Source organism: Gallinula chloropus (genome assembly GCF_964237585.1).
Source record: "Gallinula chloropus genome assembly, chromosome: Z".
NCBI classification, from domain to species: Eukaryota; Metazoa; Chordata; class Aves; order Gruiformes; family Rallidae; genus Gallinula; species Gallinula chloropus.
In genome coordinates, this window is record NC_140089.1 from 63,321,677 (window position 1) to 63,339,205 (window position 17,529).

General features: G+C 39.1%; 1 protein-coding gene across 1 annotated transcript in view; it reads left to right on the plus strand.

The window, feature by feature from the left end:
* Nucleotides 1-5,524: 5,524 nt before the first annotated feature.
* AGGF1 (angiogenic factor with G-patch and FHA domains 1) overlaps nucleotides 5,525-17,529 on the plus strand; it is a gene marked incomplete at its 5' end in the record, with an annotated part of 30,648 nt that continues 18,643 nt past the window's right edge. Inside the window, 5 exons of the mRNA XM_084278070.1 lie at nucleotides 5,525-5,695; nucleotides 6,455-6,551; nucleotides 7,002-7,195; nucleotides 8,002-8,145; nucleotides 9,733-9,921. Coding sequence (XP_084134196.1) covers nucleotides 5,525-5,695; nucleotides 6,455-6,551; nucleotides 7,002-7,195; nucleotides 8,002-8,145; nucleotides 9,733-9,921 — 795 coding nt within the window. The remainder of the gene's footprint in view (nucleotides 5,696-6,454; nucleotides 6,552-7,001; nucleotides 7,196-8,001; nucleotides 8,146-9,732; nucleotides 9,922-17,529) is intronic.

A 17,529-nucleotide genomic window follows, 5' to 3' on the forward strand; every position in this document is an offset into this window, starting at 1 on the left:
ACAAAAACACGAAGCTCTCTGAGATTCAAATGTATGTGTGGCATGCAAATGCAACTTAACAGTTAAATGCAGAGAAAACTTCCTACAGTATATCCCCAAATACCTTTTTAGAGTTTATACTGAAAGACCCTGCTTCAGAGGGAAAACTCTGAAAAAACAACACCCTGAATGTTCTCTTCCAGGACACACCAGCCCCCAGAGAAGAAACCACAGGAGAATCATAGAGGCGTAATTGGGAACAGGATATCATGTTGAACATTGCTTATTTGACACAACTTTTGTTCCATTCCAAAGAGATGGAGGCTGTTCTGGATGTGAGGAATGAATCAGACTCAAGAGCCTGCTGAGAATGAAAAAGAGCTAAAACCTCACAATTCTAAATGTTACTTTACCCAAGAATAGAAAATGTAGTAATTTTGGCAGGGGAAAAAAATAAAAAAGTACATACTAGATAAAAATCAGATTTATTGTCTATGCTTCTGCACAAAGAAATGTATCAGTTAAAAATCTGGTTTCATATGAAAACCACTGATAGCCTGGACATTGAGTTTCATTTGGATTTCAATTAATTATATAATAATAGTAAAAATTTTTAAAATAATTGGTTTTTGTTTTAACTAGGTTAAATCGAATTTGGCTCTTACTCAGATAATAAAGCCACCAAGACCATTTTAATTCATCAGGCTTCCAGTGGAAGATCAGGTAATTCATATGGCATACTTATTAAAACAGGTCATACCTGATTTGCTGTTAATTAGAGTCTCAATGTAATGCACTGCAATATGAATAGTTGCAAGTATCTCACCATGGCTATAAAAGACAACAGCAGTTTTGTGATCACTATTGCAGTTACTTTTTACCTAAGTCATAATACACCTATAGAATTTCTCATGGAACATGAGTTAGCTGAACAAAGCTGCCCGTTTAATTAACCTGGTGATGAGGCTTCTTCCTACCTTCCCTCACAAAACTATCACTTTGTTGTTTTGTGGGGGTTTTTTTCCCCACAATGACCTAGATAAAAAAGAACTGCATTTGCAAGAAGAAAATGCTTAAAGAAAGCATCTGAATTGTCAACAATCTGTTTACAAGTGTTACAAATTCACACCTACACATGATGTAATATTTCTGTGTCCCTTTTGATTCTTCATTAAAAACAGAACTTTAAATGTATTCAACCTATAGCATTACCATGATGGGGAGAAGTGGGAAGATTGCACCTTGCACAATTAGTATTTATGCATTGCAGATCAAACAGGTGTAACATTTGCATATTCTCAAAGTGTGATCGGACACGGAGAGGTGGGCAAACTCTTCTTCCATCCCACTACCACACAATAACTAAGTCACAGGCAGTTTCCTTCCTTTTGAGCCATCTACTTCTATACTGCCCTGTGCGACTGTTTCTCCTCCTGCAATGACCAGAGTCATTTTGATTTCTGGGGTTCTGTACGCAGCACGCAGCCAAACCATGTGTGTCTATGCCACTGCCACTTCACTAGTTTAAGGTTTACCAGAGGCCAGGCTGAGAAGCAGCGTCCGCAGGCCAGGTGCAGACATGCAAACCGAGCAGATGGAAGTGGTACCGCACGGGGCTACCTGGAAAGTGCAGAGTGGGAGGCATGTTCATTGGGAGCCTTGGACACTGTAAGAGACACCCCAAGACAGGAAAGCACAATCTCTCCCATTGCTGTAATGACAAGGGGGCATGCAGGACACAAGCTAACAACTCCACCACAATGGTCATTCCAGTGGCATCCCTTTTAGAGGAGGCTGTGGCATCGCAGAGAGGGTTAGCTGCATTCATTTTGGCATCATTAGCAGCATTTCTGGGATCTACAGACAGAACCCCCTATTGAGCTTTGCTCTCTCTACACAACAGCCTCATTTTACTAGTCTGACTCTTGCACAAATTGCTTTGCAACTGAGCAAAGCTGCCAGTTTATTTGGAATCACTAAGCAAAGGAGCCAGACATTTGGTAGCTTTACGCCACTGAGGAAAAAAACTTAATAACCTTTATAAAACACAGGACTGGAGTTAACATCTAAGTCAAGGAGTTTAGGTTGGTGTTGCCTTTGTGACCTGGCTCTGCTGATAGATGGATGGTAACTCACAGCAATAGCTCTGTATATGCATATGCTGTTTGAGACAAGCTTCTCGGGGGTAATGAGAAAATACAGGCACTGCTATCGCTTGTACCACAAGAAAGGGGCACCCTCATTTCCTCCTCTGCAGTTAACATCAATAGCAAGTTCAGAGAGGAGCATCCCGACTTTGGAGCAGCTCGGGTGCCTGTGTTAAGGTGCCTGTTCACTCTACTGCACTAGAGATATGAATATCTCCCAGCAGCAGCGATCCCAGAGGAGAAAGGTACAAAGAAGCTGACTGCCTCTAAGACGCAGGTGACTCAGTCTCTCTAGGGTACCAATTACTATAGAGATGACAGACAAGCCTTGCTCTGTTATGGTGCTGCTGGCCCTTACATCAGACCATCTCAAGGGACAGCCACAAGATGCATCCTGCAACAGTTGATTCAACAAAGCTAAGATTTGGTTTGATTTTTTTCTGCATGAGCTGCTCTTCCCAGTTTTTTAAGAAAACTTTGGTGAGATTGAGGAGCGTGAGGCAGGCTTCCACAGCTCATTCAAGTCAACTTTACAGCCCTGTTTGTGTGCTTCTGCATCAATAACTCGTTTGCTTTGCTGAAGCCCAAATTCCACGGAGACGGGAAGAAAATTAGGCTAAAAATCCATTATTTTGCATAGGTAGGCAGTTTTCAGGACTGCGTTTCACTGTTTAAAAAAGAAAACCCAAACAAAACAGTCCTTAAATGCCATCTAGTGGTAAAAGCTACTTTCTTTTTACATTTCTGCTTTACAGGGAAAGGCAACTGGAATTTTTTGCATTTACTTCACATTCTCATCGTTGAAATTGTAAGGTCAGAAGCACTATTGGATTATAAATTAAGCAGTGAGACGAGAATGATAAATTCTGCCAACATGTTCCTAAAGGTTTGCAGCAGATGACAATGGAGAGGGTGGAGGAGATGCACATCCCTGACAGCTGACGTGTTGGGATGCCTTGGCTGTCACCACAGGCTGTTATTCCACCGTGCCTGGCTGTCAGGAAGCAGCAGGTGGGAACAGTAGCAGGACACGTGGAGGAATTGACTTACAGATCAAAGGCATGATATTAGGTCAATTCTTTAATAAGATGGTAGAGTGATTACCTAAAATTAATACAATTGCATACAAGACAGTGGATAAAGTCTCTGCTCGTACAGAAAATATCTTCCTCTAGCTCAGGTCTTTGTTTACTTATATACATAAAGTGAAACCACCTTGATACAAACAAAAGTATTACCTGAAATGAAACACTTTTTGATACAGAAAACAGACTAATTCTCAGCAACTAACAGAGATTTTTCCAATCAGAAACTATGGAGGAGCAGAAGTGAGGACTGAAACTGTGGATTTTGCTTTAACTTCTCTTAGGACCTACAGTCCACAAACACACCAGAGCTTTATTCCCTTTTATGAAATGCTTAAAGCCGGCAAGTTACACCTTTCTTCTTTTTTCCCATTTCCTTTCAGTTGGGTTATGAATAGATGCATATTTGCTTCTAGCCTGCTCATGTAGGTCACCCTCTGGAGTTCAAGCATTTGGTTCTGTCAGCTTCTCTTCAGAATAGTACTTAATGAGCTGCGCATGAGCACATGGCCCGATTTCAAGTGGCCGATTTCAAGTCAGAAGTAGTGTTCTTCCTAAAATAACATTGCAACATAATGTGATTCTTGACCTCACATGTCTTTGATCTTATTATTTATTGGAAATGGGTCATTATTTCAGCAGCTGCAGGAAGCAAGTGAATAAAGGCAGCATGACCTCAGCTTAAAGAGTGTATTACCTACCCTTCACAAGAGCTATGTAAAGTTCAAGCTTGATTTTGTTGAGCGAGGTCTGACTCAAAACCTATTGTAGTCCCATATTGCTACCAAGCCTTAGTAATTAACAGCATGGGGCCAAACTGAGCACATTTCAGAAGTGTCTAGATAGATTACAGTGGCAAAAATAATGACTACTTTGATGTCAAGACAAAAGTTTGACAGGCAATAAGCCAAGCCCTTGTGTTCAGCAGCCAAAAATCAGGCCACAAAAGTATGGCTACAACTTTGCAGCCTACATCATGACATGCTGCAAACTTTAAAGCTCTCATTCATTTGGAGAATCTATCAGCATAGCAAGAACCAGCAGTCACAGAAAGGCAAACACAGCCAAAAGTTAAATGAGATATATATGAAAATATGAAATAGATACATTTCTTCACTTCCTCTAAAGGTGAACACTTCCACTAAAAGTGGTAGATTATTCGGGACATACCTGCTAGCAGGAATAGATATCCATGTATGCAATACACTCACTATTGTCAGGTCTAAGAACTATTAGGCTATGACCTACCATGATGTACTTCTTGTTTCTGGAGCAATGTGCAAAAGTGACAAAACACAGTTTATTAACAAACAATCAGCATTGTATTCAGAGAGAAAGCACGTTTAAGAAACATAAAACTATGTAGTGAAGGTTTTAAAATTACAATACTGAAATGAGGCTATGGGGGAAAACCCAAGAACCCTCTGCAGCTGCCTCCAGAAAACCCAGCAATAGACACCTATGCAGGACTACAACACTCAGCACAGATTTAACACAGTAGCCTTGAATTCCTCTCAGACAGCGACAACTGCAATACCCTCCAGACACCACAACCTCTAGTACAGATATGAAACAGTTTGACACAACAGAGATTTAGACATCTCAAGAAAAACAAACCAACAAAAAAGCCAAACCATGCTGCACTCTTGTAGAGTACACCCTGGAACTACCTTTCCCTCTACCACATGTTACAGACTACATACACCCTGGAGTACACCAACACACCACAAGCTCCCTAGCGCGCCCAAATCCTGGTGCCCGATGAGGCCACTAACGGCCTTCAGGCCACTAAGAGACTTCAAGCGCTTCCGGCCTCACCCACCACCCCGCGCAGGCCCCACACTCAACACCCAGGTTCTCTTTCGGAGCTTCCGGTCCTCCCTCAGCTTCCCTCCAACACTGACTCTCTACAAATCACCCCCCAAAGTTTCGCGCCCACAGCGGGGTTTAACCAGGCTTATCGGACCCGGGCCCCGCCCGCTCCAGCGCGTTGCCTGGCAACCACAAACTGGCGCCAGACGCATGCGCACATCTTCGCATACAACTTCCGGCTTCAGCGCTGTCTTCCGGGTTGCGCTGCGTTCCCGCCCTACGGGCCGGTCCTTGCGCGGGGAGGGGAAACTTTTCCTGCCTCAGCGCCGCTGGGGAAGCTCGCTCGCTCGCTCGCGCGCGGGACGGGCGCGCGACCCTGCCGTTGCTGCCCTCGTGCTTGGCCGGGCGCCATGGCCGGGGCCGGCGGGCGAGGCCGCGGCCGCCGCTTTGTCCCAGGCGCCGGGTGGCGGCCGGCGGGCGGGCGCTGAGGAGCGGGCGGGCATGGCTTCCCCGCCTCGCGGCGAGCAGCGGGCTCTGCGGGAGCGAGTGGCGGAGTTGGAGGCGGACCTGGGCGCCTGCCGCGGGCAGCTGGAGCGGGCGAAGCGCCGGCTGCGCCGCACCGAGCGCCTTTACCGCGAGGCGCGGGAGGACAGCGAGGCGCTGAGGAGACAGGTAGGCCCTCGCCCCGGGAACCGGCTCGCCCCACGCCCGCTTCCCCTCCGGGCAGGGCGGCACCCGGCCCTACCCCTACCACCTGCGCGCCCCCCGCCGCTGGCTGGCGTGCCAGCTCCGCGCGGGCTGAGCTCAGGGGCAGGCGGGTGCCGTGCCTCCCGGCGCCCTCAAGGCTCTCCCAAGGCTCTGTCCCGGGCTGCGAGACCTGAGCCACCGGAGGAAGGGCGGGAGCTGCTGACTCGCTTTGGCCGTGCCGAGTTTGGCCCGGCGGGCTGCGGGGATGGGGACACCGGTAGCGTCGTTCTAACCAGAGAGTTGTTTTGCAGTCAGGAGGGGAGAAGCTTAATAAACAAGGTGTGGTGAAGGAAGACTGGAAGAACAGTCCCGCAGGTGTTTATGGCAGTATGGGGAAGCTTGGTAAATTGACACGGTTCTTGCCGTGGAATAGCAGTTATTGCATGAAATTCAGCTTATCAGGATGGGCATCTTAAGAGCAAACTTTGTAAAATTAAAGGCATTTTATGTTTTTTTTCTTCCTTCCCAGCATATGCCTTATTGCACCTTTTGTGAGCTTAAACACTGTTTCTGCCAGTTGTTCAAGTAGAAAATTTTGTTCTGCAAAACAAAGATCAATTGAAATAGCGATAATACAGTTATGTTTTGTTTGAAGTATAGAATATAAAATAGGCTGATGTTCTTTTTTGATGTAGGCGCCTAAAATGCAGCGTTGTATTCCCTAATGTGGTGTTTTTCTTTCAGGTTGAAGAGCTTACTAAGGAAATCCATAATAAGAAGGAGAGACATAAGTCTAGTGTAGAAGTACAGACAGAGGATTATGCGGCGTGGTCACAAGCAGGTAGAAAGAGTGGTGCTTGCTTAAGCAGGATCTAGAACAGTTCCTTATTTTGATTTTTTTAACAATGTAGTATACATTTTGTGTGAGCATCCTTAGCTGTGTGAAATTCGGTAACCTAACTTTGTAGTTGGGACTATTTCCTGTTCATTCAATTCATTCCTTGTAGAACAGGGTAAAATGTAGAATGGATTGTAGCCATGGTAATTGGTTCATAGTAATTTCACACAGATGTGTGTCATACACGTTGTATCAGTTTTTAAAGTAGGTTAAAACCAGATGTCTGTTGTTCAGGAAGAGTAGAATAAGTTAAAAGCTGAGGCACTGCCTAATACTTGATTTTCATGAGACTACTTAAGCATGAATTTTCACTAGGATCCTGAAATGGCATTGTATAAAATATTGCTTTGCTAATTTATACAACTTCAGCTTTTTTTTTTTGCCCCCCTGCAGATTATTACTACTATGAAAATTATTACAATCATGCTGATGCCCAAGATAGTGCATCTGAACTGCCAGTGCAGCACAATCATGGGACTGAAGGCACTGAGCATAATTCCACAGAGGAATCACAGACAGGTGCTAGAATGGATAGGACTGAAGTTGCTGATGGTGGAGAAGAAGGAAATTTCATCCAGAATTCACAGGTAATAGCACTGTTTGGGGTTTTATCAATGTTCATATCAACACTCTATTAATTTTAATTTAAGAGATGTTGTTTTGGTCTTGATGCTATTGTACGAAATTATTTTTTTGGTAATGGTGTGGGCCTAATGATAGCAGACAAACATCTTTGTGCTTTGAAACTAGTTCTTTTTGTAGTATGCTCTAAGTGTAACACATTGTTAGATTTGTTTTAAAATAAAAAAAGTCACATTTTAAAACCTAAGTCCTACATAGCCTAGAAGCGTGACATTTTTTCAGCAGAGTATGTTCTATATGCTGACTGTCCTAAAGAATACCTTTTATTTCTTCCATTGATAAAAGGAGGCAACATACATGGAGAAGAAAGCTGTTTGTGGGGATTTATTTATTTTGTTGTGTTGGGCTTTTTTTCCCCTGATATCCAGCCTTTTAGATTAGATAACTCACTTCATTTCATTCACTTAACTGATTTTTTGCCTTATCTAGCAACTGAAATGGAACAGAGCAGAAATCTATTGCAGGAGTATACTGACAGAAATTCACTGTGTATATTTTTGATGTAAGCCGATTTTGAACAGAAGTTGTAGAAAACGAAAGGTGCAGGATGCAGTCTCAGTCCCTCTCAGTAGTAATTTTATCAGTAAACCTCAGCTAGATTTTTTTTGCTTTCTTGGTTAACAGTCCTTGAATCTGTCCCAAGTCCGCAGAGTACTAAGTTATTTTATTTGAAACAGGGCATTGTAAAATGCTGAAGAACCAAGGGGATTCTTTTTAGAAAGTCACTTAATTTCATGCTTTCTGGTATCAGGAAGAAGATACTTCAATACCTGAGGGCTCTTTGGCAGAAAGTTTAAGAGCTGCTGCAGAAGCTGCTGTGTCACAAACAGGATTCATTTATGATGAAAATACAGGATTGTATTATGACCATAGTACTGGTTTCTACTATAATTCGGTAAGGATTACTTGGCATGATTGTCATTTTTTTCTATTACATAGTCTCATGATAAAAGTCGCTGTGAACAAAGAGCTAAGACCCAAGCTGACATTATGACTTGAAAAATGTGTTACTGAAGAAGAATAGTGATGGTAGCTTGTTAATTAGTTGTTGAATTATTTCAGTCAAAGATAGCAGGCTGAGATATAAATTTAGATTTTAATTAGTTCTTTTCTGTGTCTCCTACTTTAACATGCTTATCATTGTAGAAATTTTATGCTATAAAGCTTCTCTGTAACTATAAATCAAATTTTTCATTTTTTTTTTAATTTAAAAAATTAAAAATTTAACCTAAAAGATTACTTCTTTAGAAAAAGACAGACTGCTGGACTAAGACAGTGGCTTCTCCACAGTGAAAAAAGCATGTTGAGAAAATATACAAAATACTTTTATTTGAGTATGCTTACCAACTAGTTTGAAGTTATGGGAAAAATACTTTAACTATTATGACATTTTGATTCACTGCATTACATGGCTTTTCGATTTCTTAAAATCTCTGCTCTACATTTTTCATCAGAGAACTTTTCAGGAGGTTTTCTTTTTGTCCCATGTGGTATGTCTACATATAGGGTGGTGGCTTACATAAAAAATACTAGGATTACTGGCAATGTTTTGGTAGAGGGGCCAGGGACTCTGAGAAGGGGTCAGGAGCTGCCTGGACATGACTGGTTCCAGTGCAAGACACAGCTGAGCCCCTCAGAAGCAGATGGTTCCTCTGTGAAAGGACATTTAGAAAAGAGCAAAATGCTGCACAGTGGAGTGCATATATGGCAGAGGGACAGGGTAAGCTGAGGGTGTGGGGTGTGTGAGAAACAACCCTGCTAACACCAGCATCAAAGAAGAAGGAGCGGGAGGAAGTTCTCCAAACAGGAGGTTCTCTGTAGTCCATGGAAGAGGACCGTTTTGGCCAGATACTGACAGTGTAGTCCACGCAGAGCAGCACCTTGAGGGACTTTGGTCCATGGAGAGCCTATGCAGGAGCAGGTTCCTCCTGCCAAAGCTGTGGCCTATGGAGGACCCATGTTTGAGGGACTGCAGCCCATGGGAAGAACTCATGCTGGGCAAGGAACAAGTGTAAGGAGACAGGAGCAGCAGAGAGAAGCTGTTATGAACTGACTGCAGCCCCTCACTCCTTGTCTCCTTGTGCTACTTGAGCAGGGGGAAGAGAGGTGGACGGGAAGGAATGAGAAGTGAAGTAGAGCTTGAGGCAGAAAAAGAGGCAGGGACAGGTGTTTTGTCTTTGTTTATCATCATCCAGGACTCTTAATGGGCACTGCGTTAAATTTATTTTCACCAAGTCAAATCTGTTTTGCCCATGGTAGCAATCTCCCATAGCTTTCAGTCTCACTTTCCTCTCCAGTCCTGTTGAAGAGAGGGATTGAGAGTGGCTCAGTGGGTACCTGTTAACTAGCTGGGGTCAAGCCACCACAATTCCTTAGTATTTTTTTTTTAAAATTTAGTATGTGGTTCTTGATTAACTGGATGTTTCTTTGAACAATGTATATATTGACCTAATGATAAGGTTGTTCTTTATGTCTCAAAAAGGAAAATCAACTGTATTATGATCCAGCAACAGGAATTTATTACTACTGTGATGTGGAAAGTGGCCGATACCAGTTTCATTCACGAGTGGATCTGCAGTCTTACCAGACCTCTAGTATTCAGCACACCAAGGATAAAAAGGGGAAAAAGAAGAGAAAAGAACCAGAGCGGATTGCTGCAAATGAGTACAAGGTAACTTTAGAACTGACAGGTCAAAACCTGGGGCAGGGTGGGTTATGATACAATTTATGGGTTGGGTTTGGTTTTATGTAGAGGTAATATGCTTATTTTCTGAATAATTCAAACATTTTCTATACAACAGTTTGACCTGTAGTTTGTGTGCAAATAGTTTCCCAGTGAGTGATTAAGGACAAAACTTTAATCCTGTATTCCCTTGCTTCTTCAATGTTGTTTTATTAGAATGTAACTATAGATTCACAAAATTGAGTCATTGATGCTGTCTGGTTAGCAAGCACATGAGAATGAATTCAGGTTACTGTGTGGACTGGATTTATGTCAGAAATTCGGTGTTATCTCCATTTCTTGGTTTCAGGGTTTTGGCTTGGTGGTGTTTTTTGTTTCAGCTTCTGGGTTGGTTTGGGGTTTTTTTCCTTTTGGTTGGGTTTTTTGTTCACTGTTCTGGGTGGTTTTTTATTTTTTACATTTATGTAATGAAAAAATGACTGAAAGTATTGAAAATGCACTCACACACATGCCCCTTCTCTGTGACTATTCCAGTCCTCTTTCTCTTGACATTTTACTGTATCTCTGCCATCATTTTGGATTGATAGAATTTCACAGACATGTTAATTCTTTGCTTGTTATGCTCTCCTATTGGTATTTTTATATGCTCCATACATTTTTGTCATCTGTAGTGTGTGGATAAGCTCAATGTCTTAAATGCCCACTGAAATTAACTTTTAAGTTATAAAAAAACATAGCTTCCTTTCTGTAGTTTTTCTAATTGCTAAGAAAGCATACTATACAGTACCTAGTGACTGCCTCAGGAAAAAATTAAAACTTCTGGTGTATTGTAACACAGCTATTAAACCTCAAGAAGCATTTATTTAGTGAACACTGCTATTGATGTTGAATCAATTTTATATAGTCTTGTTCTGGAAATTTATTACTTAATATTTAAATTAACATACTGATTTTTTTTTTGTTGCAGTGCTCCTTAGTTCACGTTTTTTAAAACTATTGTTTTAAATGTTTCATAATTTAGTTATGTAGGCCTCAGTCAAGCTAATTGGTTGAAATCTGAAATAATTATGTTAGTGTACAGGTGCTTTTACATAATAGTTTTGAAGCATCAGTACAGTATATCACTATGAGGTGATATATTTCCATTTTTAAATGGAAACTGCTTATGTTAAGAACCAGTATGTTAAATGGATAGTGGTCGTTAGTTGTTTACAGATTTTATAAGTGGATTCTGGCTAATATGGTAACTTCTACTCTGAGAACTTCAAATGAATCACTCCATTTCGAAAGTTTGAAGTGGATATTAGGCAACACCTAAGTATAGCAATCCTTTATATTTGAGAGGGGAGCTAATGCAGTTGAAGTAAGAAGTCCTGCCAGCATCCAAGTTCTGGGCATGATGTGTGCTACTGCTGAACTTAGCGGTCTGCCACCCAGGAGGTATTATAAATGCAGAACTCTGTTCATCACATGTCAGGAAAGCATCATGGAAAGCTAGCAGGGATGAGCCTTTATCGTATAGTGCAGTTAGTAATTAGTAAATTATTCCTGGGATCAATTGTTACATAGTGACCTGAATTAATAAGTGAATTTATAAAAGTTCTGGACCTATATAGATGAAACCTATCAATTTTGACTACTACTTGGCATCTCAACACAGTCTGCTTGTGCCTTCTGATTTATACTACAAATAGCTACTTGTCTTTAGCTTATATTGATAAAATATTTCTGTATAGATGATCTTGTTAAGAAATCCTTAGTATGAAGCTTACACAGTCACAAGGTAGGAGGTAAACATCCACTTGTTATATGTTTGTGAATTAATTTGTGTGGCCAACAGGAAAAGCATTTAAAATAGGTTTTTGTAGTGCAAATATCTTTGCATGGTATCATAGGAAGAATGAAGGCCCATTCTATTTTATAAAAACAAGAGAGGGAGGATACTAAGTGAAATTTGAAACAATTATTCTCCACTTAAAACTTGGAAAGAAAAGAATACCTCTTTGTCAGTGCATTTCTATGTAAATGCACTGTTAGGTTTAGAAAAAGCACAGTACCTTACTGTCATATCTTACACAGCTGAGTTAAAATACTTTATTCTTATTGTGTCATTCTTAGTAACATAAGAAATTTGTTCATTAGTTTAAAAAAATTTACATTAGAATAGAAGACTAAGATTTTTTTAGAACAGAATGTATGTATTTCTGTTATAAAATTGGAAAAAAAATTATAAGCTACATAACACAGTTCATAGATGCCCGGTATTTCTTGGCAATACCTGTTGTCCAGTTTGATCATGTATTGCAATCTATTGTGCTACTTAAATCCTAAAGCAAAACCAAAAATGTCTGGTTTAAAGTAGGACTTTGTAGTTGAAGTGTTGTCTGTTGAAGTGCTTTCCTGTGGAATTAGATGCACTTCTCCGTCTTCCATCATTCCTTCTACTGCTCTTGACAAAAAAATTACAAAGTTAAAATAAAATCTATCCCTGAATACTGATTAAATGATTAAACTTGCAACAGTTATTTTGTTGATTAATACTTTATCGTTTTGCCCAATTCATTATTAAAGTTCTGCTATCTTGAAAAACTGTCTCCAAGTTCTAGGAAATTCCTCAGCCAAAGTAGGTTTCACTCAATTTTCTTTAACTACAGACAGTATGGTTTGGTTTATTGCCTGTTCTTCAGACCACTAGTAAAAAGTAAAGCAACACCAGGGTCTAATTCTGGGAATGTGTCATACAACCTCTGAATGTTATTATTCCTGCATGCAAATGAGGTGGTTTATAAGAATATGCATGTGAAGTAGGAGAATAGAACCTCAGGTACACAAAACACTTGTTAAACTTGTTTTCTCTGTTTTTTAATTAAAGGATTAAATTTAACAAGTATTCGTATTTGGTATTACTTGTCAGCTGCATATGTAGATTATCACAGCAGATCTTTCTACATAGATGGCACTGGTAGCTATAAAATGGTTTTACAAAAAAATGTGTGACTTTTTTTTTTACTTTGTGCATACCAAAGTTTGTCTTTGGTGGATTTTTTTTTTTTTCTTAAATTAAAAAAAAATCATAACTAGGCCCATCTGTTAACTTTGCATTTCTGGTCACAGGAGGGTTTTTTAGTTCTGGTTTAGTTTGTAGCCGTTATGAAGAATTTGACATGCTCATCTATCTTGCATATAGTATCTATTTATAAGTAGTAAGTTGGCTTGTTTAATACTACAGAAGCAGTGGGCATATTCTTCATAAATTTTGCAGCATCCTTCAAAAAATAATGTCAGTCCAAGAATCTAAAGAATAAAATTAATCTATTAAAATGGTATTGTATTTAACAAGCTGAACTACCAAACAAGACAATACTAGTGAGTGTCTGCCAAAATGAATCTACTTCAAAATGAGAAACAACAGTGGATGGAAACTCACATACTTAGTATCTCCTGAGGAATGTTTCTGAATGACACAAGAACATCCTTTTAAAGACATTCTTCTCAGTCACCAAACTTCTATATTACAAATAAGTTTTCTCTTGACTTGTGAAACTAAGCATGCTGCCTACATGCTTGCTTTTAATAGACAATCAGGAATTTTATTTTGCAGGATGAAGTACTAGATAACTTCTCAGCAGCTCATGTAAAGAGCACAGGTAGAATATTTTTGAACTTCCAGGCATATAGTTTAGTTGTGGTATCTTTTTGTAGTTCTGGGAAAAAAAAGTGGGGTGAGAAATACCTAAGTTATCTCTTGTACAAGAAAAAATCTTTAAATAAGCAATTTTCGAAAAGTTTAAAGGTAAAAAACCCTCAATGAAAGCATAAATTGGCATCATTGATAATGTGATCCCTGGCAAAATATCTAGATCTAGTGCTTGGAGAGTAGACTGTGCAGCAGTACTGATCATGTAGATCTGCTTGCTGGATTGGGGCTGTCAGAAATACCTAATAAGTTTAGATGCAGGGTCTAACATGGTTTCTTTCCCCATACATTATTTTCACAGTTTATTCTTAAACTACTGACTAATAACTTTTTTAAATGTGGTGCTCAAAATTAACTTCTGCCATGTTCTTTTGCACAGTAGACACATCCTAGCTACTTCTGTTCAACAGACAAGGCTTTTGTAGTAGTATTTCCCATAGAACTCTTGCCACGGTGTTTTTTTTTAACCACATGTAGTTTACTTTTTGCTGATATTCATCCCATCTTTAGGTACGTCAATTGACAGAAACCATGGCTAATCTGAAGATTTCTTCTTTTGGATTGGCAGCTTCTGGTGAAGGTAGAGTTGAGACCAAACACATTAGTCTGTGGATGTTTAACCTTGATATTTTTATTAAAGGAAAAATAGTATCTAGTAGTTTGTTTGGATACCTATTTTCCTAAAGGAATTAAGATTTTTTTTTTAACCTATTTGATCAAAATCAATTCATCTACAAAGTAACTTTGAAATAAGTTTGAAACACCGCATAAGTAAAATGTCTGAAGAAAACTTTGATGGCATTCAAGAATGTTCGGGAAGAGAGGCATTTAGGATCTCTGTATTAACATAGGGTGTCCTGACTAAACAATCTGTGTCCTGTAGGTAAGGCAATTGTAAATTTCCTATATCTCTGACTTGTGCACCCATGTATAAAATGGCCTCTTTTTATGCTTTTAATTAGATTTTTTTGCATTGAAAAATCTGAGTATTGTGTAGAGTGGAAGATGCTAGAAAGGGAAAGCTTAGTCATCTGAATTAGAGATATTTTAAATTCAGTATTTCACTAAACAAACAAAAAATCAAAATTACAGAGTAAATGCTAAAGATCTAGTGTTCACCGCATTAGATGAGGGCATTGAGTACCCATATTCCAGTAAGTCACCTACTGAACTTGTAGCAAACTAAGAAGAAACAGATTAGTCCTTTCCAGACAGTTACATTTTTACCTATTTATTTTGCAAAAATTAGTAATTTAGTAAACAATGCAGTTTAAACAGTGCGGTTTTAGACATAAGCTGATAATGCTCACAAGTTTCACGTTACGATTTATACACATGCTGAACAATTACATGAATATGCAATACATCAGACATAATACAGAAAAATGGAGTTTTGAAAGAGTATTATGCCCTGTTACAGTAAAGCAAAAAGTATAGTTAAATCCTTAAAATATTTTGAATTTTCATTAGAAGCAGTTCAGTTACTATGATAATTCATGTATATACTGTAAATAGACCAATCCACACTTCAGAAAGTTGTTGTAATGAGTGGGTTATTTTTTCTAAATCAAAACCATCAATTCCAGTCATATGAACATTGGTAGCTTTTAAAAGATCACTCCTCATGACATACATAAATATCCCGATTTCACCTTTCTTTGTCAGATGCAGGATTGTGAACCAACTCAACCCTTTAGTTATGACAGTTTATTATGGATCAGATTAATCTCACTTCTCAACTTTACTCATGCTTAGTGAGAGAAAAGCAAGAGATCATGTGGCAAGACCCAGTAGATAACAAAGTTTTTCAAAGCTGAATCATATAAAGACAATCCATATCCAACACATGGGGTAGGTAGGTGTACTGGCTATTTGGGTATATTAGGCAAAACAACATGCAAATGAATGTGTACCTAGTATCACGGTATAACAAGCATGGTTATAATTGCATATTTCGTGTATGGTATCATGAGCTTGGGATGAAGAGTTATATATCCTGCCACTGAGAAATGAATTGCATTCTAGTATTTGTTAGATCATTATGAATTATATTTAGTGAATATTCGGTGTACTGGTTCCTGGTTTTTAAGCAGTGGCTGTATGGAGGTGTTAAAGGATTTCACTAGGTTTGGGTTACTCTAGGCTTGCTTTTATTAACAACTTAGACTTGGGCCATCATCTCGTTGAGTGGCAACCTGAATGTTATGCCTATGATCTTGTATACTCTTTTAATACAATTATATAATAGACAAAGTCCCCTGTTTTGGTTGGCTGAAAGTCCATAATTTGCCTTTGTCGTCTTTACTTTGGGTATTGGTGATTACTCAGTCTCGGTTCTGCTTTGGTCTTAGATTCTGCTGATCTGCCTCAGAGGTCACTGTTTCCAATTTGTCTCTCCCAAGGTCTCAGAATTTAAATGTTTAACATAGAACTCTAGTTAACCATAAAATACCTTATTCTTCTCTTAATCTGAAAGGCTTTACTCAATCATTTCTATTATATTTGTGCGCTTACCCTGGTCAGTCATTCATTTATAACAATCTACTAATTAACTTGGCTGAGGACTAACTTCTCCATGGAAAGAGCTATACACGTGACACTGAGGCAGTTTAATATGATCAGAAGTTATTGTTTAAAAACACCTGTGACTACATAGCTGTAAATACCATATCATTAATCCTGTTCCTTCATAATAATAATTAACTAACTCTGACATACTATTTGTACTAAATTCTACTTTAAGGGGGGGCAAGGTATTACATACTGTTTGCATAGTTACACTTCCACATATGCCACATTTGTTTTGTGTTAGTATTAGTACTCATGTATAATGGGAAAGTATTTCTTCAGCATAAGTAAGACACCCCTCAGATGCTTTAAGAATACATTCAGCAGCTCAGGGATGATGAATGTATTCTTTAGTCATTGTCAAGATGTGCATTTAATAAAAATCTATGAAATCATGGATTCCAACTACATATTACTTAGGAATGCAATTTTAAAATCCTCAATTTTGTACAAGGATTTCTAAATGCTAAGATTGCATTCCTACTGGTACTTTAAGAATGATTTAGTTTATTTGCCCTCAAATACAGAAAATGCTAAGAACAGGGTTAATGGACAGATTACCAGAAAGTATGTACAGAATCCTTGGTCTGACTATAAAAGTGGGTTTTAAAATTCCTGCTTTCAATCCAGAACAGAGAGTCTACTCTTCAGTAACTAAGCTTTGAAAGAGCACCTTTTTATTCTCTAATCTAAAAGATCTGAAGTGATATTGAAAGCAAGTATCACTGGATTCACTGTGGAGAAGGAGCCGAGTGTTTGGAGCATTACACCTGAGCATCAGTGCATCACAGTTGTCTAATGCTTCATCTCAATTGTGATTTGAGCAGACTACTTAGCTTCTCTGTTTTCAGATTAGATTAGTAAAACTTTGGTAACACACAGTATTACAGGAAGAAATACATTTAGGATTGCAGAGCACCTTGATATGTTGGGTATCAATCTTATACCCATGCCAAACATACATAGACAAACAAACACAGTGGAAAAGACCATTCTTAAAAGCAATAATCACATTTGACAAAGAGATTTCTAATGGAATTAATGTGTCTGATATGTAATGAACTGTGTAGTCTTAATTTGACTGGATTGCTGTCTCTTACTTAAAATAAACCTCATCAGACAGTGACCTTGTGATCCTGTTTCTTCCTAGTTCCTATACATAGAAGATTCAGGTAGGAGGGGTGATGCATTAGAGAAACCCTGAACAAACTTTAGTTAAGGTCTCTTAGAACTTGCTGATTATACCTGATAAGATGCTGTCTTACTGAAAGTGTTTTAAAAGTATGCGGTAAAGTCCTTTTTAACAGCTTGACTGCTGGGCTGAGAGGAGT